Here is a 26,687-nt window from a genome sequence, read left to right as displayed (position 1 = left end):
TAATTAATAATAATTTAAAAAATAATTAATAATAATAATAATAATACATTCCCATCTCGCACCTTTTAGCTAGATTGAAACAAGCAAATCCACCATGGAAATGAATTAAAATCAGAAGTGAGAGATATACAAGATAATAATAGTGTTTAATAATAAAATTCAAAGTTGTAGAAAATTGAACTATTAACTGTACTTTAATAAATGTATTTAGTTGCTTTCCACCTGAAAAATGACGTTTCCCCACCTCGCCACTAGATGGCGGAAGCACAAAGTTTGCTGAATGGGCGTGCTCTATTGGAGCCACTGAGCTGCAGCCTTATTATTCACTAACCGCATCATTTCGTATCCAACGAGAGAAAACGTCACTTGGGATGAAAACTCATTAATCTGAGTGGCCAATTATTCATCGCTTTTCACTCTACTCCACCTAAACCACGTCGTTTGTACACTAATCGGTGAGTGTGTCGTCATATTTTCTCTGTATCCACATTCATCGAGTGTAAACACAGATGTAGCTGAAATTGTTTGAGTTAAGCTAACAGATAAACAGCCTGCACTTCATATTTGTTTTGCTGCACATATTTTAAAATCTTGATCTCTCTGTTGATCTTGTTTGTGAGCTTCGGGGTTTTGCCTTTCTTGCAGCTTTTCTTGGGCTTTTTACTGCGCAATGTTTGCGCTAATTAGATTTTTTCCGCTGGTCTGCTGCTCCTCTGTCTGGCCACCACCATCACATCCACTCCTTTTCTTCTGGGAGTGAGCTGATCATTGTGATTTCTGATGCTTGCATATTTAGCCTCTGAAAAGAAACTAATAAAATATTTAAAGTGTTTTTAAAATTATATTTCGTATAATAACTCTTCACGATTCCGGCCTTATGCGTTTGTTGATGGATTTTCTAAACAAGTCCTTTATAAAAGTGTTTTTGTTAAATAATTCTTTCATTTTTGTTGTTTTTTTTAGTCTGAAGGAGGATCAGCAAACATGTTCTACACCTGTGGTCCCAACGAGGCTATGGTGGTATCAGGTAAAATGATGCCTTGTACTGCTTTGTTGAAATCTAAACAACTTAAGAAACTATAACATCAAACTAATACATAACTGTTGCCTTTCATTAATTAACGCACATGTGATGGCTGTCACATCAAGGCAAACAAAATGTTCCAAAACCTTTAGCTGGTGCCCTAGACTTCTCCAAAGGAGAGAAAATTTTTTTTAATGGGTCTGTAGTTCTGAACACAAACATAAACCAGAACTTGATTTGTGATGGAAGTTTGTTGAATTTGTTTTTATCATGAAGTAGTAAATGTTTAAACTCTCCCTGTGATGCTCAGCGCGGTCTCTGATCTCTCCCAGGTTTCTGCCGTTCTCCACCTCTCATGATAGCCGGAGGCCGAGTGTTCATCATCCCCTGCGTTCAGCAGATACAGAGGTAAACAAACCACAAAGTTTATTTATGTTCTCCTGTATCCCATTAGTTTACTTCCTGATGTTTCTGCAAACACTGTTGACATTTGGCCGATATATTTTATATTTTAAGTGACAAATTGAATAACATGATGAGAAGGCAAACAGCACTTCAGCAGCAAAAATGGATAAAAAGGGGGAAAAAAGATTAACAAATTCATTTTAAATTAATTTTATAGTAATGAAGGATTTCTTTTGGGGACACATTTAAAGCACAGGGCATATACATCTGTGTCATTAGTAATAAATGTGTGTAAAGCATCCAGCTGCTGTTCATAAACTGTTACTTTTTAAGTCCTTTCTCTCCATCTTCCTGTTGAATTTAAGACATTAGCTTCCACACAGGCCACATTTGGGTCTAGTACCAACATTAAAGAAAAAAAAATCCCTTTTACTATATACACCAGCGGTCCCCAACCCCCGAGCCTCGGACCGGTACCGGTCCGTGAGTTGTTTGGTACCGCGCCGCGAGAGTTGAGGCTCAGGTGTGAAATGTCTGGTTTTCAGGGTTTTTATCAGTTTTCAGCGTTATTTTGTTATCGTTTTGATCGTTAACTCTGTTTTCCTGGGTCTTTTTACGTGTGTTATGAATAAATCTTCTTTTTTTCGATACCGGTACTAGTTTTATTTTGTTGTATTTATCCGCGACACATTAAAGGCCAGTCCGTGAAAAATATTGTCGGGCATAAACCGATCTGTGGCGCAAAAAAGGTTGGGGACCGCTGATATACACTCTGTGTTTGCAACTCAGTGTAACAAAAGCAAGGAGGAAATTGCTACACCTAATGTACCATTAGAGTAATGAAAATGAATCAATAATCATATGTCCCATTATATCTCTCACGTGGCCTCTCTCCAGGATTTCCCTGAACACTCTGACTCTGAATGTGAAGAGCGATAAAGTCTACACACGCCACGGAGTGCCCATCTCTGTCACCGGGATCGCCCAGGTCAGTGTGCACCACTGCAGATGAATCAGGTGCTGCTGCTGGCAAAACAGGGGAGGCCTTTCTCAGAAGGACAGGTGTAAACTAGAAGATTAACATGTAGCAGATAAGATTCATTTTGTGTGGTGTATAAAGTTACTCGTAGCAACCAGAATGTTTTTTCCTACTTGTTTTTTGTTTACAGTAAACTTTGTTGCTGCTTCATTGTTTATTTATTTTTGCATGTTATTGTATCTGTTGATTAATTAAAGCAGGCCAATGTAAATATTAGGGTCAGGTACACTGACAGTGCCATGTAGTTGCACGTGAAACCCAGCTCCCGATTTGCTATTTTTCACTGTGCATCGAGGAAATGAACCCAATGTTTATGTCAGTGTTTGTCTAAATAATAAACAAGCAGCTGTTTCCTACAGATGAAGATCCAGGGTCAGAATAAACAGATGTTAGCTGCAGCCTGCCAGATGTTCATGGGAAAGTCAGAGGCTGAAATTGCTCAGATCGCCTTGGAGACGCTTGAAGGTCATCAGCGAGCCATCATCGCCCATCTGACTGTTGAGGTAAGGAGTTAAAGTAAATAAATGGAGTTTATCATCCAACTGAATTATAGAACAGGTATTATTAGAATACACCTTCAGTATTCACAACCTCAGTGTGATGAGTACATTTTAAAAAGCGAACTTCTGCATCACAGTGAAGGTGTTTGTGTTACAGGAGATCTACAAGGACCGTAAGAAGTTCTCAGAGCAGGTTTTTAAGGTGGCTTCCTCTGACCTGGTCAACATGGGCATCAGCGTGGTCAGCTACACCCTCAAAGATGTCCATGATGACCAGGTATCTCTTTGCGCTATAAGAATCATATCATAGATGATCTCAGTACATTTTTGCAGATTCTCGGAATTAAAAATTGAACCAGTAAACGCACATCAGATCTTTTTTCTCCTGCTGGCACACAGGATTACCTGCATTCTCTGGGGAAAGGCCGAACAGCGCAGGTTCAGAAAGATGCTCGCATTGGAGAGGCCGAAAACAAGAGAGATGCTGTGATTAGGGTGAGATCTGTCACTTTGTCGCTGTTTTTATTTTTTTTAATACTGTATTACTATAAAGCTATTTTTTTACACAGATCTCTCTTTGCAACAGGTGTCAATGGGGCTTGCTGATGTAGTTTGAAGATCTTTCTTTATTTTTAGAAACACTTGGATAAATACTTATCTTGCTAATAATAGAAGCTGCATTTAAATCATCTAGAAGGTTGTTTACAGAGCACTTCACTGTGTGTCTTCGCCTCGTCACTGGTGCCATTTGTCTAAACTCTGTCTGTATTTTTAGCATCTTCATCCTGTTTATTTTAGACATCTGTTCCCATTGATCCTGATCACCTCCATCCTTTCTCCATCCCTCTTTGACACTCTCTCTGCAGGAAGCTCATGCCATGCAGGAGAAAATATCGGCTCAGTACAAGAATGAGATTGACATGGCGAAGGCTCAAAGGGACTATGAGCTGAAGAAGGCAGCCTATGACATTGAAGTCAACACTAAGAGGGCTGAATCAGAGATGGCCTACCAGCTGCAGGTACACAGGCGTGCACAGGAAGCAGCTCATTTTGCTATTTGATCTCTAAGCTGAATATATATTTTAAATACAGTGCACAGCATTTCTTTAATTATAATTGCAGGCCAAACGTTTTAAACTTATTACAAATCAACAACATTTTTACAATTCATGATATTAAATGAAGAATATTATGTGTACAGACATACATGTATGATCTGTTTTCCTCTGGCAGGTAGCGAAGACGAAGCAGTGTATTGAGAGTGAGAAGATGCAGGTGCAGGTGGTTGAGCGGGCGCAGCAGATCATGCTGCAGGAGCAGGAGATCACCCGCAAGGAGAAAGAGCTGGAGGCCAAGGTGAAGAAACCTGCAGAGGCTGAGCGATACCGGCTGGAGAAGCTGGCTGAGGCTGAGCGGTGAGTTGTGGGTTCATTTTCACCTCCTGAACTGCAGGAACGACAGTAAGCAGATAGTCTGTTAGGTTTTTCTGGTATGTTTTCTCTGTTTATATGTCTGAAGAAGAAACATGGAAAATCCCTCGTGTGTGTGTGTGTGTGTGTGTGTGTGTGTGTGTGTGTGTGTGTGTGTGTGTGTGTGTGTGTGTGTTTTTGTTTTGTTTTTTTTGTAATTTGGCAAGTTTTCATCCGTCCACTTAAATCCTTCTTTTTATGTTAGAATAACAATTGAGCTATCATTTTATATTTTAAGAGCATGGCTGACATGTTTGTACTGGTCAAATCATTTATCCCTCTGCTAACCAGGTGACTATGTTTCTTTTGTCTGTCCAGTCTTAAGTTGATCATGGAGGCAGAGGCTGAAGCTGAGTCCATAAGAGTGAGTCAAAGCTGTTTCTGGGGAAAAAACAAAAGCATTTTCCACAAATGTCATCTTGAATTATCTGGGCAGCCTTTCCTATCCCTCTCCAAACCGATTAATTATCTAGCTCAGTATGGCTCTTTATCTGACTACCAACTTAATGTATCAAGGATACAATTCCTTGCTTTTAAATACAAGATATTATCTAAAAATCTAATCTTCAGAGTATTCAGTAAATTATTTGGGTGTACATATACAAAAAAATCTGTCACACTCGTGCAGTATTAATTTGGGGTCTCTGAACTCCAAATTAGAAGAGGATATAAGGAGATAGAAGGCAAAGAGCTAAATCAGTCATGATGATTTATGTTAATAAGAGTATTAATATGCAGCCCAGGTCAGACCTCTTATATGATGCCTATAATTCTGAATCTAGCAATAAAAAAACGGAAATGAATGGAATATGGATGAGGGAAAAATCCACAAGATATTAGAGGAGGCATTTCAAACTACCATCGCTTTGTATGAGGTAACATTTGTAAATGTCTTTTGTAATTCACTTTAATTTATGTACCATTAAGGTACAAGGTGAGATTCAGTGTTTTCTGGTACAGTAAGTCCGTCCTCATTTCTCCTTCAGGTTAAAGGTGAGGCTGAAGCATTTGCAGTGGAGGCCAAGGGGCGTGCTGAGGCTGAGCAGATGGTGAAGAAGGCCGAGGCCTTCAAGGAGTACAAGGAGGGCGCCATGGTGGACATGCTGCTGGAGAAACTGCCTTTGGTGAGCGATAACATCATCATAACAAGCATTTCTAGCTCCTGCTCTTATTTTTAGAATTGTGCTGATAAAAAAAACAGAATTTGAAGCCTGTTAGTCATGAGTGTTGTGTGTGCATTTACTTCTGGATTACATTATTACATTCACCTGTTACAATTTTAACAGCTGTAATGTCATTTGTCCACCAGATGGCAGAAGAGATCAGCAGGCCTCTGTGTGAAGCCAAAAAAGTTACCATGGTATCCAGCGGAGGTGGAGATGTGGGCGTGGCCAAACTCTCAGGAGAGGTGCTGGACATCATGACCCAGCTGCCTGAGGCGCTGGAGAAAATGACTGGCGTGAACATCTCCCAGGTAACTCGGTTTATGTTACACTTACCTGCACTCATGCATCTATAGCTTATAGCTGCTACCAATCAAATTTAATTATTAATAATTAAATTCAGCATTAAATATAACAAAACTTTAAAACATCCACCTTTCTCTAAGTAAGTAAAGTTTATTTATATAGCACCTTTCACAGACATATGTCACAAAGTGCTTTACAAGGTAAAAGCATAATACAGTCATAAAATACATCATAAAAACCCTGGTCTAATTAAAAGCTTTTTGAAATAAAAATGTCTTTAGCTGCTTTTTGAAGGTCTCCACTGAGTCCAAACCCCGTAGAAATAGGGGATGAGTGGTGGTATGTGTATGAATCAATCAGCAATGTAGGGGGGAGGGGGGTGTCTCTGTAATGCTCTAAAAGTTAAAACTAGAATTTTAAAATAGAACCTGAATGTGATTGTTGGCCAGTGCAGCGACTTTAAAACAGGGGTCATATGAGAACCCTTGTTCGAGCAGGTCAGTAGCCTCGCTGCAGAGTTTTGAACAACCTGTAGGCGGGCTAGCCCTTTCATGTTTAGACAAGTAAACAGGCTGTTACAGTAGTCAAGTCTTGTAGAGATAAAAGCATGCATTATCATCTCGAGTTCACTTGTTGACACGATGGATCTAAGTTTAGAAATGTTCCTCAAGTGAAAAAAGCAGCTTCTTATGATCTGATATAAATGTCCCTCCAAAGAAAAAGCTTCATCAAAAATAACACCCAGGTTTCTAAGGTTATGTTTCTGTGAGGAACCCAAGTCACCCATTCGCCGTTTAATATCGGGTATTGCACTGCCTGGTGCAATAATGAAAGTTTCTGTTTTGGCCAGGTTTAGCTGTAAGCAATTATTGTTCAACCGTTGTTTAATGTTGGTTAAACAGTCAATCAGATTGGAGAGCTTATGAGCTTCAGCAGGCTTAAAAGAATAATATAGCTGAATATCATCAGCAAAACGATGATAAGATACTTCAGGAAACTGCTGTATTATCTGGCTTAAAGGAAGAATGTATATTAAAAACAGAAAAGGTCCCAGCACAGAGCCCTGAGGAACTCCACACAACAACTCTGTAGATTCTGGTTTGCAGACACACTAAAGTTTCTTTCAGATATATAAGATAAAAAAAAATAGTCTAGAACAGAGCCAGACATCCCAACCAGGTCTCTCAGTCTGTTTATCAGGATGGTATGGTTGACTGTATCGAAGGCTGAGGTAAGGTCTAACAAGACTAGGACTGTGTATTCTCTGGAGTCTGCTGACATCATAATATCATATCTCTCCTTTCTGTAGATGGCCTCTCATACAGGCTGAAGACAATCAGCCATGTGATGACCAGGCAGTCCTTCCTCCCAGTGTCCAATCAGCTGTCTGGATTCCCTGCATGATTCTCTCATCACGGCGTCATTCTGCTGTGTGGCTGGTTCAGCTGGTTTGTGATGTTTCTCTGTTGTGAAAATAGTCTGATTACAGTTACGAATGTTATTTCATGTTATGACTTTGTGCTTAGCGGTACTGCGTTCGTTTAGCCTCCATCCATCCTTGTATTACCTTCTGCTTATGCAGTTCAGGGTCACAGGTAACAAGAAGCAGAGGATAATATAATCATATTTCATGTATTCTATGATGGTTTGATGAGCTTTCTTACTTTTTGAGTTTTACATGACTGATCTTTGTCTTTGTCCCTTTCTGTGTTTATATGTCACACTTTTGTCTGTGTTCCTGTTTACCATTAATAATTCCTTCACAACTCTGTGTGTGTGTGTGTGTGTGTGTGTGTGTGTGTGTGTGTGTGTGTGTGTGTGTGTGTGTGTGTGTGTGTGTCCGCACTGCCTTGCTGCCAAACCTTAAGTGCTTCTTAGCATGAGCATGTGCTAAAACATGCAACCAAAACCTTCATTTACTAATCCTACTAATATTGCATATTATATATATTCACTGACATGCATTTTAACCCATCAGTCTTTTCTCTACATGTATTTCTGAAATAAATTTGGTGTATAAAGGTTCAGGGTGAATATTTCTGATATTATCTGTAAACTTCAGCGTTAATATGTATAGGGTTTTTAAAAGGTGTTGTCTTTCTTTTTCTTTTTCTTACTGTTTTATATTTTATGATCCTTGGTACTTAATAAGTTAATTAAGTTAATTATTCTTTATTTCTTTATTTGTAAACTGATGCGCCGGTGAATCTTCTTTTTTTCCTGTTGAGCCTCGGCTTGGAGATATTAGCTTTAGATCAGCTACAGGAAACAAAATGGGATTCTGTTTTTCCCAACCAGGAGCTTCAACTGCCTTAAGTCTGTACCACCCTGCAGTCCACTAATACATGATGTGTATTACAAATCTTAAGTAAAGTGGTTCCTAGTGATAGCAGTTATGTAGCAGCTCTCATAAAGGTGTAGCCAGTCAGACTAAATTTAAATGTGTGAAATACAGCTTTGCTTTTCATAGTAGCAATGAGAATATCCCTGTGTATTCATAACATTAAGTATTTGTTAGTATATAACGCTTTGGCGTAATGTGAAGCTAAATATTTCAATTGTTAAGTGAGGGCAGGGGTGTTTGCTGTCCTGTTCTTTATTTTTTCTTTACGTTTGCTTGCTGTAGTTTGTGCTTTATATTCCACTGAAGGTGTAATACTAGCTCTAAAGTATTACGGTAGTAACTGTAAAGTATCCTGATTTGCCTTTTGTCACCACCCAATCAAACTGTATCCCTCTACCTCACCATTACCCTCTGGGGCTAGTTAGGAAAATATCTTTATGGACATGTTTTAATACATCAGAAGGGATTTAAACACTGAAGATGGATATATGGTTTTGTTTTAACTGAGCAGTTTTGTCTTCAGCTCTAAACACTGTTTGTGACTTCTCTGCACTCCTGATTACAGCACAACCATACGTGCTGTAAGTGTCCTGAGGGTACATTTTATTTCTTTCATATATGAGTACTACTGTTATTATGCATGCATCAACACCTGTCACTCTTACACTGTAAAGTAATATTGCAAATGCATATGTTTGAAGTCAGGACACAGTAGGCGTGTGCAGCTTCACTGTGGAGTTACCAAAGTAGGAGATTACCCAGCTATAGAAATGGAAGTGTGCTTTCGTTACTGGATCAGCACTAAATATGGATATATGTGTATGTGTTTATACAATTTATATTTGATACAGTATCAGTGTAAAGCACTGTTTGCATCACCACTAACAGCTTGACTAATTCATTATAAATGTATTTTATCCAGTTTATTAGTTTTCTGTGATGTTTCAGACCCTGTTGTGTTGCATTCGTGATGTTTGACCAAAGTGGATGTTTGCTTTTTATTTTTCTTCCGTGTACTTTAGGAAAACGTCGTTCTGCTCTTCTATACACAAAATCCTTGTCATTTAAATGCAAAAGGGGAAACGACTTAAATCTTTACTGTTTGTGAAAAAAGATTTATTGTAGCTATCAAATGTTCCACTGCTGTCTTTCTTTACTCACCTGTTTACACATTTCATTTCATTTCATTTTTATTTATTTCACACTTGGTACTACAAATCAAACAAAACAACCACATCTTCTATCAACAAAACACAACAACCATGTGTGAAAAGGAGCAGGAAGAAGAAAATATTCTTATTAAACCCTGCCCCCTATCTACCATCGAACTTATATCACCGATGGGCACCAAAAATCAAGAACAAACTAATATTGACATTTCTCTCCGGTCGAATCCCAAACCAACATCACATTCATTCGCATTCTTCATACTGAGTTATCGTTTTAAACATATAACACTTTTTAAAACATTGTAGATTTATACAATTCTTTAAATTATAATGAAGTGAATTCCACAGTCTTATACCCCTAACCGTTGTGCTCATTAATCTTTGTGTAGTCCTGGCTAACTGATGTTTAAAATAATCTGATTTTAGCTTCTTTTTTTTTCAGTTTTTATTTTTTTTTTCCATCTGTGAGGTCTTGAATTGTCACTGCATAATAAACAATTTTCACATGCATAAGGGGATCCCAATAAACGTTTTCATCATCATTTTATTGTCATTGATCTTTCAATAAAATGCTCATGGTACATGGTGCTTTTCCCAAGAATGAATTGCTGATGTTGCACCAGGAATTAAACTTGCAACAAACAGAGTTCTTTCCTTGCATTATAAATGCTGACAAAAGTAGCTTAGGTCCATCTTATATGATGGACATAGTTCAAGCTAAATGGGCGATAATAATTATAGTGACGTGGATATTATAAGTACAAGCATTCATTACCTTTTAATAGCCTCACATGTCCGCATAACCTGAGAGCTGTTGTACAAAATGAGAAAACCATTCAGCTAATTCAGAAATGAAATATACATAGAAACTGATACGACGTCCTCACTGACTGGATAATTAATACACCGGAAGATACTGCATAGACGCTGGCAGGTGTGTCAAGTTAGCTGGTAAAACGCCAAACCAGTACAGGAAGTCTAATTCAAAACTCTCAGCGGAGCAAACATATGGGTAAATGGCTGTTAGTTATTGCACAATTATTAGTTTGTTTTTCTTGTTTTATATTATTTGACTTGTGTATAGAAGGTTTTCCTACCGGAACCCCTTTTTTTCTTTTTTAGATTATATGGCGTTTGTTTTCAGGTCGCTTAAGTTTCACTGAGTTTTCAGAGCGGATTTCGGTCGATTAGATTTAAATTGTATTTGTTTTTTGTAAGTTTGGTTTTACTTCGGTTTTATTAGTTTTCGGTATTATTTGTGGTTTAGTATTAATTATTATTATGAAAAATACATAAGATAAGTTTCTGAATAAATATTCTTATACAAAACAGCTATTTTTGAAGACAATTGACTCTAAGTCATGTAGCACCAAAACCTCATTAGGCTGTTTTTGATAAAATTATAAATATACTTTTTTGCTGGTTTTGTGATTAAACACTATTGTTTTAAATTCGTTTTTTTAATTAAAAAAATAATTAATAATCATTTTATTTCGGTGCATAAAATGTCATATTTTACACCTACTTTTAGTTTAGTTTTAGTTAATTGTGTTAACATCGATTATTACGCTTTTAATCAAACGCAATACACAAAGAAATATACTTTAAAAGAATCGCGCTTTGATTTTATTTTGAAGAGTGTGGCCGGAAGCTGTTTAACTCAGCCTGCCTTGACTCCTCGGAGAAGAGCTGGAGGGAAAAAAAAGGAAAAAACGAAGAAAAAAAAGGCATATCTGAGGGGTTTGAGGGGCGGATTTGGACAAAGTTTTCCAACTGTCCCGACCCGAGGAAGCTCCGGGGGGGTTGAAGGGGAGTCGAGTTCACCGGTAATTAACGCAGGACTTATTAGTCGGTTGTTAATTAAGTGTTTTTTTCAGTGTGTCTGAGAGCACCGTCGTCCCAACCGCCGGAAGTCTGCATGAAGCTGCGTCTCCTACAGAGGCAACGGCGTCGACGTTTTTTTTTCCTGTCTTCGTTTTTTTTTTTTTTATTCGAGACTTTTTTTTCTCTTTTTTTATTTTCTCTCAGCGAGATGAGCAGGGAGTGAGGAATGGAGGCGTAGGGAGAGCACGGATGTTTGTGTTTACTAAGCGGCGGGCTAGTTAAGCATATTGAATATACAGGCCTCCTTGTAGCTAGAGCAAGCCAGCGAACAAAAGGAGAAAATTAATGGAGGCAAGTTAGCTAGCTCCTCTCGTCTTGTTGCGTTTTTCAGCTAACGTTAGCCATGTTTGTGCATAACCCAGATATGTTATTACGCTCTTGTCAGCCGGTTGGGTGCAGTTTAACACATCTGTCCAGACTCAGTTCCAAAAAAGCACCCTGACTTAAACGATTTGTGGCAAATTTGTTTTTGCAATAATTCATAAAGCACAGCTAACGTTAGCTCGGCGCTAGCCATGCCACAGTTTTTGGAGGCAGCTTGCACCCTCTCGTCCAAAAGAAAAAGAGAGGGGGGGAAGAAACAAATGTCTCTCAGAACACTGAAACATTGACTTTGTACTGCACTAATAACGGCCCCTTGCATCTGATGCTTTGCTGCAGAATCAGGGAAAATGATTAAATTGCATTGAAAGCATTTCTTTTCATTTATTTATAGACCTTGCAGTTGCAGAGGGGAGAGGAGGCTCATGAAAAACAATGCAAAACATTTCATGAGTAATGCATTGCAAATGTTTTGCATGAAATATGGCGTTACCTCAATTGTTATTGTGATTTTCTTTTATGGGCCTCTCATACTCCTTTGCGGGGCTTACTGAATATCAGTTGTTATAAATTATTAAATGGCAGTTGGGCTTTACTAACATGTAATTACTTGCATGCTTTTAATGGTATGTGAGCAGGATTATACATGGCATTCACGGTCTCAAAATGTTTCAGAAAGCTAAAATAAAGTGCAAATGCATGCCAACATAGAACAATGAAACTTCCTTCTTTGCCTCTGTTAGTGGGACATAATCAGGAAACGGAAGATTACAGGTTGATTACTCATGAGATTGACAGTGGGTTTTTATTTTGGGTTTTTTTCAACTGTCAAGAAGCTGTGTGCACTCTTGAAGAGGGTGTTACTTTCACCTAATGGTGCACCCACATCCAATTTTGTTGCAAAACTAGCCTCACTGACATGCTGCTGATAAAACACGCACTCTAAGATTGTGCAATTTGTTCATGCTGTGTTAGGGAGTAGTAAACAAGTGCATGTGCTGTGTTACAGACAATCATTAAATTCTCAAAAACTGATTATCATTAGTGTTTTCTTAATTCTTGCTTCTGCTGCCCTCTACACCAGTGGTTCTCAAACTTTATGTGGTCAAAGAAAAGTAAAAAGCAAGACAAATTCAAGACCTGTATTTATGTTTGCAGAAAACAGGTTATCTGGAAGGAGGTCAGTGACAATTGTGCTTTTGAGCATGTGTATGTTGCTTTGCAGCAAGCATGTAACAGCGATCCATAGCCTTACCAGGCACTTCCATACATTCAAACAAATGTTCCCACTGGATATGGTTGAGATCCCAAGCTCTTTAACAGGGGGCGGTGTTTCTTCAGGAAGGGAATTTTTAGTTTGCAGGTACAGTTTTAGCATTTTTTTTATCTCCTCGCATCAAATTGCAGACAGTTTTTTAAGTAATTTCTAATAACAGTTTTTGTTTCTTTAGGTAGTTTGTTTGACTTATTCCACACAGTAAAGAGATCAGTGTTATCTCCTCTTAAATGTTATCGTCTTGCCTGTCAGTTCTTTTTTGTAAAACCAAGGGTATTTAATGTGGAATAATAGAGAAAATTAAATCTCAATTACTATGTTTTTGTGCAGTTTCAGTTATAATGTTTACTGGGCTGAGAGGGTACATCAGTATGCTTTGACACAGCATTTGGAACCACTGGTTCCCTTCTGGGATTGACCATCTTTGCCTGATTCCTTTCACATCCTCCTCTGTACAAATCTTAATTATTTCAAGAAATAGCCACAACAGAGTAAGCTTAAACTGCTCAGATTTGTCACAGACATCTTGATTGGTATCCCTAAAAACAAAGGTTAGCTGTGTAGAAAAGTGGCTCGATTTAGTGGACTAAATTTAGTCTTAGTGCTGCATGCTGATCCTGAAACCAACGTGTTCGGTGTGTCAGCGTGCGGAGGAGAAAGAAAGGAACTGGACTAAGATGACTGAAATACAGCCATGCATGGTCGCATTTAAAAGAAAAGGAACGAAAAAAGGAGGAGCAGGACAGGTGTTTTCTAAGTGTGTTGCTTTTTAATTACAGAAATAATGGACGATTCCCATTTCAACTCATCATACTTTTGGTCTCCCGTCCCCACTGTACAAGGACAGGTAGACACAACCTTATTGTTGGAATTGTCTTGAATTACACATGGTATAGTGGTCTGTGCTGTTGGAAAAAATACCCAGAAGCACATCACAACCTGAACATGTTGTTTTTAACACCACTAAATAATGCTGGCAACGTTGATGAAGTTATTTGACTTATTGATGGGTTCACATGATCACTCCTGTCCCTCTCCTCTCTCATCTTTTCAATCTTCTGTTCCTGTTTTCATTTGCTTTTTTTGCATCTCACCATGCCTTCGTTTTCTCTTCTCTTCCATTGTTTCTTCCTCTTCCTCTGTCTGCTCTTATCTAACCCATTAACTCCTACCCTTCACTCTCCCCAATCTTCCCATTCCTTCCTCCTTTATTCTTCTTTAATTCCTTCTGTTTTTACTGTCGTTAACCTCTCATTTTCTGTCTCATTTGTTCTCCATTTTCCTTTCATGACACACACTACGTTTATCGCCGCTCTGCTTGTGTCATCTCTGGGTCATCCTGTTTTTTCCCCGCATAAACATATGACTCTTCTTCACATCTTTCTCTTTCTTCCTGTCTTTTGTATTTTTATTTCTTTTTCAACTTCTTCCAAATACCCTCATCCTATTTCCTCTTTCAATCTGCCTTCTTCATCTCTGGCAAGTCTCCTTTCTCCTTCCCTTTCTTCCTTCCTTTCATATCCTTTTCCTTCCACCGTCATGAAACATTTCACCCTTACTGTATCACACTCCTTTGCCCCCTAATTCCTACACCCTTCCTTCTTTCCTCTCTCCACTCCCCACTTCTGTCTAGATTGAGAACGCCATGTTCCTGAACAAGGCGAAGGAGCAACTAGGTCCAGAGAAGGCCAGCGCGCCCTCCTTTCCTCACTCTTCTGCGTCTTCCACTTCCTCCCCCCACTACCCCACGGCCGTACTCGCCATCCCCAGCTCAGTGGATGGAGCGGCTGGGGTACGTGTGATCCCTAAACAGGAAGGAGGCGGAGGCAATGTAGGAGGGGGTGGTGGTGGAAACAGCGGACCCCTGAGTGCGGTGGGGGCACACCTGCACCAGTCGCACACTTCCCAGAACGTCACCGTTGTGCCTGTTCCCTCCACGGGTATCATGACTGCAGGTGAGTGAGCAGCTCTGATGTTTTCACCAACCTGAGTCGTAGATGATTTTTCAGTTTGTCTTTTTTCTTATTTTGCAAATTGTGAAAGAAAAATTCTCTGAAAAGGTCTATTAAAAAAACTTGCCTGATTTAAATTTGGCCAGTCTCCTGTTCAAGATCATCTTCTTGTGCACCTCTGGATGTTTATTTGATCTTGGTGGCATCCCTGTTATGTCTGTTTGCATGTGTGCTTCAGTGTTACAGAATTTTTAAAAGACCATTTAAAAAAAAAAAAAGGAAAAAAAAAGGAAAAACTCATCCAAATGTATTTTAATTTTAAAATATATATTTTCCCTACTTTATGGCAGTAACTGGTAGTATTTTAATATAATTCTACAAGACTGCATGAATGCACCTTCAAGGTGTCTGTAAGTGATTATTAAAAAAACTAGAAGAAAAACAAGCTACTAACTCCATGGTTTTTGAAGGGAAACATATGAGATGAGATCATGCTGTCCTAATGTGTCCTTGGGCAGGACAATTCACCTGTTGCCTACTGGTGGTGGTCAGAGGGCCCGGTGGCGCCTGTGTCCGGCAGCCTCGCCTCTGTCAGTGCGCCCCAGGGCTGCTGTGGCTACAATATAGCTTGCCATCACCAGTGTGTGAATGTGTGTGTGAATGGGTGGATGACTGAATGTAGTGTAAAGCGCTTTGGGGTCCTTAGGGACTAAGTAAAGCGCTATACAAATACAGGCCATTTACCATTTAATGTGAGAAACATGAAGCTAAAATTAACTACAGCACCTCTTTTAAAAAGGAAATGGCAGTGAGAACATGTAAATGTCCCCAGGTGAAGCTAGACGGTCAAAAATCTGCTATGTTATGCTCAGTCATTTGAAAAAAGTTTGGGATGCAGGTGTTCTTCAGATTCCCAATACTGGCCCAAAACCTGGCCCCATCAAACAGTACGCGATGACGTGATGACACGCACCACAGATCATGTTGTTTGCACTTTTATGTTTTTCATCAGACTCCTCAGGATGTCATATTGGAACTTCACATTAACAGACTCATCCTGGGAGTGCAGCAGGCACGGCTGCTTCCTGACACCCACTCGAGACAATGGTAGCAATTCCATCAGAAGTTGCTCTAGAAAAAGCGAACAGTTCTTTTTTTATTTACAGAAGCAACATGTAGCAGCACAGAGCATAGGAGAAGGGCAGGAAGTAACAGACAAAGGAACAGAGTTGAAAGTTAGTCAGTTTTTAAAATAAAACCCAGCAGGCATACTAAATGTGTTGTTTCTGAAATGCTTTAAAAGTGTGCCAGACACATCACAGTGGAGACACTCATCATGTCTTACCCTGGAGAACGATATCATGGTGCGTATGTTTAAAAACACACCAGGCTTGCTCGTGGTCTCACTCCTCATCAGACATACTTGGAACTGTGGACTCGTATAAAAACCGGTTAGCTGTGGACTGCTTGGACCCAGGTCTCATCACCAAGCATGTACCTTGATCAGCTTGAAACTGATGTTTGCTTTCTGACACAGTTTGATTTCCTGCGGTTATACACAGTGCATACCGTGTAAATAATCAGAATGAGAGCAATACAAAAAGAGCAGCCATGTTGGAAGCTGTCTGCAGATCCCATAAAAGATGATCTCAAATGGGAGTTCAGCCAAATTTAAACCAGGTAAGGTTTTTGGTTTTTGAACTCTACCCATATTTGTTGGTGTCACAAGATATGTGCATAGGAGTGAATGACACTGTACATATTAATCTACAGTGGCTACTAATCACAATCTCAACAGGGTTCTTTTTCAGTTTCCATTTAGGTGTTAGTAGTAGTACTTAGTGTTAATATTAGCAGTTTTATCCCTTTTTTATGCACAGCTTGTATAAAAATATTCGTTAAAATCTTTTGTATAAACCTTAGCAAGTCTTGTGTTAGTGCTGTAGCTTTGTCCTTTATAAGATATTGTGTGGCTTTCAAGTTGCAAGGTTGAAAATTAAAGTTCTTTTATCACTACATCATCCATTAACTGTTAGTTAGAATAAAAGCCTAACAGAGTGAGATCTGGATGGCCAGATCACAGTTTTTCTTTTCCTCTTAGCGGGGTTAGTGATCACCACCCCACAGGGCACACTGGTCCCCACCGCCTCCACGCAGTCTTTTGTAGCTGGACACCCCACTGCCACCACCATGATAGTGTCAGCAGTGCACCCCTCAAATTCAGGTAATACACAGGTGCAGGTCACCATCATTTTAATAATTTCAACGTAAAAAAAAATGATGAGGCTTAGGGCTTCTTTTTACCATTTTATTTTAGACACTTGATTCCTGTTCCCACCCAAATGCACTGTTACATCCATACACAATCAAACACATCTGTGTATCTGTCTTATGTAAGGTTTGGTGTTGAGCTGTGCATCATAATTTTTCCAAACTGTCCCTGTTTTCACTCAACACTCCCTGTTTCCTTTCCCTTCTTTCTTTCTTAATTTTCTCTCATTTTTAGATAAGAAGGATGACATTGCTCCTGCTGTTGTCATGCCGGCACCATCAAAACGAGGCAGGAAAAGCAGACAGGTGATGAGCAGGGTGGCTGGAGTGGGTGGGGTCCTCCCTCCAGGAAGTGATGCATTAATACTGGCACACCTTGCTGCTGGTGGACAGGTGAATTTTCTATGTTCTTTCTTTTTTCCTTGTTTCCTTTTATAAAACCAACTGTGAGGCATTTTACCTTTACAACCATAAGTACTTTTTTTATTATTGTATTGTAGCATCACGGTGGCGACCCATATGATCTGTCAAATGATGAGGATGATCACACTAACAAAGACGGACCCAAATCTTACAGGTAGGATAAAGTGCGTTAAGTTTAGGAAAATATTAATGATGTTTTAGATACTTGCAGTTTTTTCTGTGCTTTGTTTATCATAACTGTTTTCTTCTCTTCTCCTCTCATTCCTTGCCTGCCAAGGTGTCGGATGTGCGCAGTGACGTTCTTCAGCAAGTCAGACATGCAGATCCACGCCAAGTCCCACACCGAGGCCAAGCCCCACAAGTGCCCCCACTGCTCCAAGTCGTTTGCCAACTCCAGCTACCTGTCCCAGCACATTCGTATACACAGCGGGGCCAAGCCCTACACCTGCACGTACTGCCAGAAAACTTTCAGGCAGCTCAGTCACCTACAGCAGCACACACGGTACTGGGCCTGAGTGTGTGCGTGTGTTAAAATGTGTGCATGTGAACATCTGTGTGGTGATAGATAAAGGGAAGAAGGAGTGGTGAGCTTGGGACTTGTCTGGGTTGTTTTGGGGAGTGCTGACAGTGTAAAGCTCTTTCTGCACAGTCAAAGTATCATCTTTGAAAGTCCCCAAAACTTAAATTATTTCATGCCTCTTAACCTGTTATTTTTAAGTACTTGTCTTTGACCATTCATTCTTTTCTAAAAACTGGGACCCACTGTGAGAATGGGAAGTCAGTTTCCTGAGTCGGTATCTAAAGGTAATTAAATACAACTCCTACACAGTCTCACTTACAGCTGCAATATTTATTAAGTTACAATGGCTACCTGAGGTTCATCAGGTATGGGGGCAACATATCCATATTCCTATATTAGATATACCTGTTCAACCACTTGTTAACACAAATATTTAATCAGCCAATCACATGGCATACTACTACTGAAATTCCTTAATTCTCCCAGCATTCAGTCAAAGTATTTTTTTCCCTGGCAAGTAATTTACTAGTGATTTAAACAAGAGAAAAAACAAGTTCAAATGCACCCAGGCACCAGGTCTCCATTTGTCCGTGTCTGAACTGGAGTATAACCCAGGCTTTAGTCAGATTAATGTCATTTGTTTCCTTATATATGTAGAGATTCAGATACTCGGTATTCCAGCAGTAAGTGAGACAGGATGATTGAGTTATATTTAAATGCCTTTTCTCACCAACACACCCGTCTGTCACTCAGGTTTCACCAAAATAGGCATCCCCTTTTTGTTTTGTTTCAGCATCTTCTCTAGATGTCTCTGTTATTCAGATGTCTTTATTAAAACATTTTCCTTTCATTCTCAGCAAGATAAAAACGAAAACATTTTTTAAGAATGCACGATACAAGTCTAAGTACACTTTGCATACTAACTGTATGTGCTGTGCCTAAAAAATACATCCTGATATACAGTTTTTAACCTGCATGTTTTACACCCCTTTTTACTGTGGTAAAGGCGCTAATCGGACACTAAAATTAGTTTTCATTTTACTATATTTCATTAATTGTGACAATATGAGTGATAAATCTATCTCCCATCCAGGCTGTCACCTTTCTGATAAATGTGTTAATTTTATGTTGACCTTGTCATTCACCTTCATGCTTTCATTTCCCTCATTTCCATGCACTGGGTTTTCTCTGTGGGTTTCAGGCCATTAATTTTAAAGAGGAAGATGTGCTCCGCTGGCCTGGCACTCATCTTGAATTTACATTTTGGTTTGACTGCAGCAGACTCAGACATTCATAGATACACTACACTCACACTTCACTCAAAGTAGTGCACACCAAAAGGAGAGAGAGACTGCGAGAGAGAGAGAGAGAGAGAGAGAGAAAGAGAAAAGCGTGACTGTGCTTGCTGTATGTTTCGTTCTGTGTTTTCACAACTCAGACACAGCACAAAGAGCACACTGTCAAACTTAGTAATCTGTGATCAATACTTGATCAATCAGATCCTTTTAGCTTAAATGCATGATTTGGTCTTCGGCTCATTATGAAGTTTGGTCATGCTGTAGCTTAAAAATCTCTCGCTGTTTCTCTCTCTCTCTCTGTGTTTCTCTCTCCCTCCCACCCCCTTAACCCTCCAATCCCGGTTTCCCGTGTTAGAAACCACACTGAGGCCAAGCCCCACAAGTGTCCCCACTGCTCCAAGTCGTTTGCCAACTCCAGCTACCTGTCCCAGCACATCCGCATCCACACCGGGGCCAAGCCCTACACCTGCTCCTACTGCCAGAAAACATTCAGGCAGCTCAGTCACCTACAGCAGCACACACGGTACTGGGCCGAGCTGGGCTGGGCCGGGCGGGTTTTGAATGTGTGCATGTATGGGAGCAGGTGCATGGAGAGTTATGTCACTGTGCTTGTGTCCTTCTTTTTGAGTTATTGTGTGTTTATAGTATCTATCAAATCTGACATGTACTTTTTTTCTTTTATAAGATGGATCTGTTCTGCCCACTTCCATATTTTAACTCTTAGATGCTACTGGAGTAGCTCAGCATGCCTCAAAGTTCAAAATAATCCATATTTATGTTTTACTACAAACATACACTGAGGTGTAAACCAGATTCAAATGTTAAGGGTGAGTGACCCATAAAAAATAGTTTTCAGCGGATGATAGAAACAATCAAACCACAGATTAGCTCAACCTAATGGAAGGCGAAAGGCTGTTACAAAGCTAGGCACTACCACCTGAAAGGACAGAAGAATGTGGTTGATGTGTGATCACTGGCATGTATTAGCAGCCTAGTTTATCTGTTATAAAACTTTATTTCATAGCTTATTGCTTCATCATAAAATCCCAAAAAAGAGAAACGTTTTGTTGTTTGGATTAGTGACGAAACATTCCTCCCACTGAAAACGCTACGTCCACATGAACAGAATCGACTTTTTGGGATTTTCTTACCTGGATGATTGAGCATGCATCAAGACACTTCATGATAAAATGTGCTGAAAAAAGGATGTGATTTTAAAGTGCACAAATAGCAACCAAAGGTCACACTATTCAAATTTACCAAAGCCGTTTCCTTCTCGAGGAAGTGAAAGTAGAAGTTTGAGAAACTGCAACATGAGGAAGCGAGGGGCTGAGCTGATCTAGAAGTATCTTAACTTTGTCAGTACGTCAAACTTGACATCACCTTTGTTTTGTTTTGACTGTGATTTCCCAGGATTCACACCGGTGACCGGCCGTACAAGTGTAATCATCCTGGCTGTGAAAAAGCTTTCACTCAGTTGTCCAACCTCCAGGTACTGAATCTACAGGTTTTCTCTTTGCCACTGACATGATCATTACTTTACTAAGGCTCTAGTGCTACTAGCATATATTTACTTGCAAGCCAGTGGTTCTCATACTCATCCAGGTTCCACAGGTTGGGTTTTGTAGACAAAATGTACAACCAAGTGTGATGGAGTAGTAGATATGTTGATGCTTACCTTTTTTTTCACAGAAATTTTATTTTGGATCATTTTTCATTGTTAATAATTAAAAAGAGATTTAAAAATTCAACATGTTGGCCAATATTTTTTTGAGAGACATATAAAGCACAAACAGGTCTCCCTAACAATTGTTATATGAAGTTAATTATCAGGCTTTCCTGAGATAATGGGACAGTGAAGTTTAAAAATAATTATGTTTTATTGTCACAGGTCATGAATTACTAATGTCTCCTTTTTCATTTTCATTTATCAGCTTTAATCCCGATGCTGATATTTTAGCAAATATTGCCTGATATATCAGCTGGACTCTAGTCTGAAAAGAGTGATTTTCTTGCCTTTTCTATTGTAGTCAAGATTAAATTACATATTACTAGTTTTTACATGCCTCTTTTATTTATTTATTTTTCCATCACAGTCTCACCGTCGGCAGCATAACAAAGACAAGCCGTACAAGTGCCACAACTGTAACCGTGGTTACACAGATGCTGCCAGTCTAGAGGTTCACCTGTCCACACACACCGTGAAACACGCCAAGCTGTTCTCCTGTGGCCTCTGCAACCGATCCTATACCTCGGTAAGACTTCTGGTATCTGACATGCAGTTTACTGAAAGTGTAGATTTGGTTGTACTGCAACAGAGAAGACGTAACAGGAGAGAGTTGGCAGGAATTGTACTGCTGGTTTGCAGATGCTTTACTGTTAATACACTATTGTTTACAATCCATGAGTCTGTCTGACATGCATTATATGTAGAGCTCTAATGAGCCTTTTGTTCTGATCTCATGTCTTAGAATAGAATAATATAATGATTATTACTGCAAAGCACTGATCATCCCTCTCTGCCAAAATCATTGTTCGTGCAGTTTAAGCCAGATGCTGTATAGCAGCTGGTACTGTTAATGTATCTAGTAATTATATAATTATGCACATACATCATCAGTGGGCACAGGCATTGTGTCTTTGGGTTGTTCATAGAGCAGGGCGATATGACCAACAATATTTATCATGATATACATTTGAAAATTTGCGATAACGATATAAGTGACGATATAATTGACACTAGACAAAATACTTTACAAGTCCACAACTTTATTTGTGCAAAAAAATAATAATAAAAAAATCAATGTATTTTCACTTAAACAAGCAGCTGTTTTTTATGTGCATTAAAGTTATATAAAAATTTAACAGTGCAAATGCAAATTCCTTGCTGACAGTTTAACCAAAAGGCATTTCCAGTGGAAACTGGCCGACATATCCTCAGCATAACCATGTATAATATCCACAAAACTTAAAAAGAGGTTATACACACACAATACCGTAATATTATGTTGAAGCACAGCACGTATCACTCCGCGAGGCTCCTGCCTACGATAGCCGTAATGCTCCGACAATCCATCAAGCGGTGCGGCTTCGTAGCTTAGCAAAGTCGTACTGAAACATTTGACAGATTTTCAAGCGCCGTGTATATAAAATCGTTTCGAGGTCAGTAAACACAACCAGAATTCATACATAAGGCACACGGGATTATAAGGGGCTCTGTCGATTTTCACAAAAATCCAAGGATTGATTTTAAGTGTGCCGTATTTTCCAAAAAACACGGTAATAACGACGGCCCGCTAGCATGCTCTACCAAAAATAGTGCTTTGTTGTGTATCTGACGGACGAAAGCTAAACCAGTTCCACACCACTGACGTTGCAGCATTTTTACAAACCAATTCTGGTTCATCCGTTTCATTCAACGATCCGCTTTCGCCCTTCTTATTCTCCGTCGCCGCCATGTGCGTATGTAAACAAAGACACTATTTCATTTTCTTATAGTTGCCCAACATCATACCGGTATTACCGTGAACGGTATGATATGGCTCAGCCCTAGTTGTTCATAGATATTTTGGGAGTGTGTGAAGGATATTTCTTCAGATTGAACACAAATGTTCATTTAGTCTTCAGATGGCACAAATGTCTAATGTGGATTAAATTATTTACCCAAAAGCTAAAAAAAGATTAGCTTCACTTTCACATCCAGATGTTTTGCAGCACTTTTCTGCCCAGCAGCAAAACTCATTAACTCAAAAATCATTCACTATAAATATTAACGCTCTCAGGCTCAAATTAAACTTTTTGTTGCTAATGCACAACCAAGTCCTGCAGTGGTACTTCTGAGTAAAAAAAACTCATAAAATATGTATGTGGGGTAATGAGGTTGTTAGTTTTTAACTGTTGCCAATCGGCAACCCCTGCCTTGAGAGGGTTAAATGGCTGGTTAGTGATGCCATACAACCACAAAGCTATATTAATAGTTTAAAAAAAATCAAAACACATTGTTCCTGTTTTTCTTTCCTGACATCATGTGTTCTACTTCTGTCATCCGTTCTCCAGGAGACGTATCTAATGAAACACATGAAGAAGCACAACCCCGACCCATTAACAGTGGCAGCAACAGTAGCTGCTCAGCAGGCCCAGGGTCTGACACCAGGCAGGGGCCGAGGCCGCGGTCGAGGGAGAGGTGCGGGCAGAGCGAGCCAGCTCCAAAACCAGACGAACCCTAACAACAACCAGAACCCAAACCCCGGACCCCCAGGCAGCTACCAGCCACAACAGCAACCCACAGAATCTGTGGTCCCCTGCCCATTTGATCTACACCAGTACAAGACAGTGTCAGCCAGCGAGATCCAGTACAAACCAGTCACTGTGGCAGACCTGCCAGTGACCCACAAAGACCTCTGCCTAACCGTCTCCACATCAGCCATACAGGTGGAGCACATGAACTCATAGGCTGCGTCTTCCTGCTCTGCTCGAGGGATTAGTCGAGTAAAAATGGTCCATATGTACAAGTAATTGAACTGTATTCAGTATTAGAGCCTTCTTAAAATCAGGGGAAAAACAGCTGATTGGGTGAATTTCTATAATTCAGATCTTCTATTTTATTGACACATCACTGAATTTGAAAGTGTAAAAACACTAGTGTTTTCAGTTTAGACTTCCGTAGCTTTCAGTGAGATTATTTTTTAAAAGCGGTTAGTCGGGTAATGCAATACAATCATGGATAGAAGTAAATTTGAATTCACCCACTTAAGAAGCTTTGATGCTGAGTACAACCATAAATTACTTACACAGATATTTTACAGTGTGCTTCTTGATTCCTGAGCCCACTTGCCATGTATCTCTCAGTCCTGACTGAGGGATCTTTGGAGGATAAAGGTGTAAAATATCTGTAAAATTAAAAAAACTAATTTCACTATTCTTTGAGCAGTTATGGTCCAAAGAATAGTGTAAATGTTGAAGACATTCAGATCACATTAATCTGAACATTCATCACTTATTAGTTCAAGCCAAAACAAAAAAGGAGTGAATGATGGGAGACTGTAGAGATTCATGAGAGCATCTGAAGCAGCGGTGCAGAAATGTTTAAACAGCATCTGAAAGGCACAGTCAGGTGTCACAGACTACATCAGAAACACTGAATTGGAGCTACAAAGGAAAGAGCAGCAGGAAGAAAAATGAAGCGTGCGTTTGGGAAGTCTCGCTAAAGCCTGCAGCCGAATCTCAAAAGTGTACATTTCACAGATCATGATGTCCTTATTTACACCCACCTCCTCTCAGAGGAGCGAGGAAACATTTCCCAAAGTATTAAATAAGATAGCGCGATCGGTCAGAGAATGCACTAAATGTAAGGAGTCCACAGCAGGAACCACGACAGAAAGAGAGAAAAACGGGGGTGGGAGGGGTCATAACGAAAGCACTTGATGAAACTTACTTCACGCCTATGTTTTTCATCCTTTACCTTTTTTTTATATATCATATGTATGTATTTTTCTACCAACAGAGAAATGTGTGATCAAACAGAAAGCAACGTGAGCGCATGAATGTGATGGAACAGAGAGAAAAGTCCTAACAGAACGTCTTGGTCCCTTTTTTTTCCTTTTTTTTTGTTGCTATTCAACTGTTTACTGTCCTCGAATGACTAAGGCAGCCCAGTTTGTTATTGTCAGGATGGTTGTTGGGAAAATAATGATTGTGTGATGAAAATGGCTGACAGGTACTGTTATTAATCTCTTTTTTTTTAAAGAACTTTTCATACATATTATTACTACTTCCATTATAACTGTATTGCAAATGTTATCCACATTATTATCAATCTGAGGCATTATGATATTGCAGTATGCTGTACATAAAATACATAGAAAAGACTTTTTCATCTGTAAAAGGGAAGTATGTCTTGTGTAAAGCATCTATGAAAACTAAAGGAAATCAAATTAACATGTACCAAATCACTGGCAGTGTCCCAGGTCAACTTTAAAGCTGACGGGCTGTGAGATCGTCACGCTCAGCAAAGTGAGGAAATGACAGGAGAATAATTGTTTCCTTTATCACAACCACAGCCACCATCTACAGACTGTGAAACTGATCTTAATTAGGACGTAACCAGAGATGAGTCAACTAAACCTCATGTGTGATAATTAGGCAAAGAATTAGGATGTATCTATTTGTTCCCTTTTGATGTCAGTGAACTCTAAAGCTCTGCCTTTTAAATCATATAAATACTTTTCTAAAGTCTGTCCTCATAACTTAATCCCAATGGCAGGCAACGGCGCAGACATCGTACCAATATCAGTGAAATGCAAGAAGAAAATTAGCAGGGACTTTAATTAGTCATTTAAAATATTTTTGGGCATAAGGGAAGCACTTTGGTAAAACTATCTGTAATTCCACATTTATGCTTTTGTTATATAGGTTCACTGTAGGGCAGGACTTGAGTATTGTTCCCTGGACTAATGGAAATTGGGGCAACAGTGTGGATGAATTTATACAGATTTTTAAAGTAACAAGTTTTGTACTAAGGAAATGAAAAAAACTTAATTATCAATGAGCTAAAATGGCATTCTCAAGTCTCCTAAATTATTCCCATTCCCAATTACTCAGTCATATAATTGTAACACAACAGATAATTAGCCAAATCTTATATTTATCAGTATCCCAGTGACATTGATGGTGAATATGTACCAATATTGGTGGATCCCTAATACATTATAAACAGGGACCACTGAGGCTTCCCAGAGGTGCAGTTTGGCTAAAATATGTAATTCCACATCTGTACAGGTGTTGTTGTGCTAAGTTTACTGTTGGGGATTGATTCCTGAACTTATGGGAAAAAATGGTCTCAATTACTCAGAGAACCATGTTAATACTGTAACCATATGATATTTAAAGCTAACGTATCCATGATACATCTGCAAATAATTAAAGCATGATTATGAGAAGCTGTGACCTTGGTGACCTGGGACACCGCACACGCCGTCTCTAACCAATCAGAAATGTTCAGGATGCCCATACAGACGGCTGATTGTCTCCATGTATACTCCTTGTATTTCATTGTGTCTTTTTATGAGAAATAACCCATTCTCAATATTCTTGTTAATGTTATTACCAATGCTCCTGATAATACAGTTAACTGCCCTCTTATGCTACACTCTTCATACTGTATGCACAGTTACACCTCTTGCTCATCTGAACAGACTGTTTCTTCCCTTATGGAGAATAAAGTTCAAAACCTGTTTATGATGAAAGCACTACATTTTTTATTGGTATTTTATTAAAATCAACAGTACATATTATTAATGAACATTTATAATGAAAGTTTTGGCT

At 39.2% G+C, this 26,687-nt stretch overlaps 2 protein-coding genes across 4 annotated transcripts; both read left to right on the top strand.

The window, feature by feature from the left end:
- Positions 1 to 975: 975 nt before the first annotated feature.
- flot1a (flotillin 1a) lies at positions 976 to 7,278 on the top strand. The gene is made up of 12 exons (XM_085345866.1): positions 976 to 1,027; positions 1,357 to 1,432; positions 2,327 to 2,417; positions 2,828 to 2,971; positions 3,126 to 3,245; positions 3,368 to 3,463; positions 3,835 to 3,987; positions 4,202 to 4,383; positions 4,756 to 4,801; positions 5,424 to 5,561; positions 5,747 to 5,911; positions 7,216 to 7,278. Exons 1-12 carry the CDS (start codon positions 985 to 987, stop codon positions 7,234 to 7,236), a joined length of 1,275 nt encoding a protein of 424 aa, XP_085201992.1. The 5' UTR covers positions 976 to 984; the 3' UTR covers positions 7,237 to 7,278.
- A 3,853-nt stretch (positions 7,279 to 11,131) lies between these two features.
- On the top strand, positions 11,132 to 26,549 carry znf384a (zinc finger protein 384 a). Of its 3 annotated transcripts, none has more exons than XM_085345743.1 (11): positions 11,132 to 11,245; positions 13,680 to 13,747; positions 14,534 to 14,855; positions 16,954 to 17,076; positions 17,359 to 17,516; positions 17,624 to 17,700; positions 17,824 to 18,048; positions 19,720 to 19,887; positions 20,778 to 20,856; positions 21,461 to 21,619; positions 23,421 to 26,549. In XM_085345743.1, exons 2-11 carry the CDS (start codon positions 13,685 to 13,687, stop codon positions 23,814 to 23,816), a joined length of 1,770 nt encoding a protein of 589 aa, XP_085201869.1. In that variant the 5' UTR covers positions 11,132 to 11,245; positions 13,680 to 13,684; the 3' UTR covers positions 23,817 to 26,549. The 3 variants fall into 3 exon arrangements, with proteins under 3 accessions (XP_085201869.1, XP_085201870.1, XP_085201871.1); XM_085345744.1 differs by lacking the exon at positions 11,132 to 11,245 and adding an exon at positions 12,610 to 12,987; XM_085345745.1 differs by lacking the exons at positions 11,132 to 11,245; positions 13,680 to 13,747; positions 14,534 to 14,855 and adding an exon at positions 16,219 to 16,532.
- Positions 26,550 to 26,687: the final 138 nt, after the last annotated feature.

This window comes from Diplotaxodon limnothrissa, linkage group LG22 (genome assembly GCF_057381915.1).
Source record: "Diplotaxodon limnothrissa isolate DT_005_m linkage group LG22, D_limnothrissa_male_GT1.1, whole genome shotgun sequence".
Classification (NCBI taxonomy): domain Eukaryota; kingdom Metazoa; phylum Chordata; class Actinopteri; order Cichliformes; family Cichlidae; genus Diplotaxodon; species Diplotaxodon limnothrissa.
Note: the sequence above shows the minus strand (reverse complement) of the source record. Positions and strands in the feature narration are given on the sequence as shown.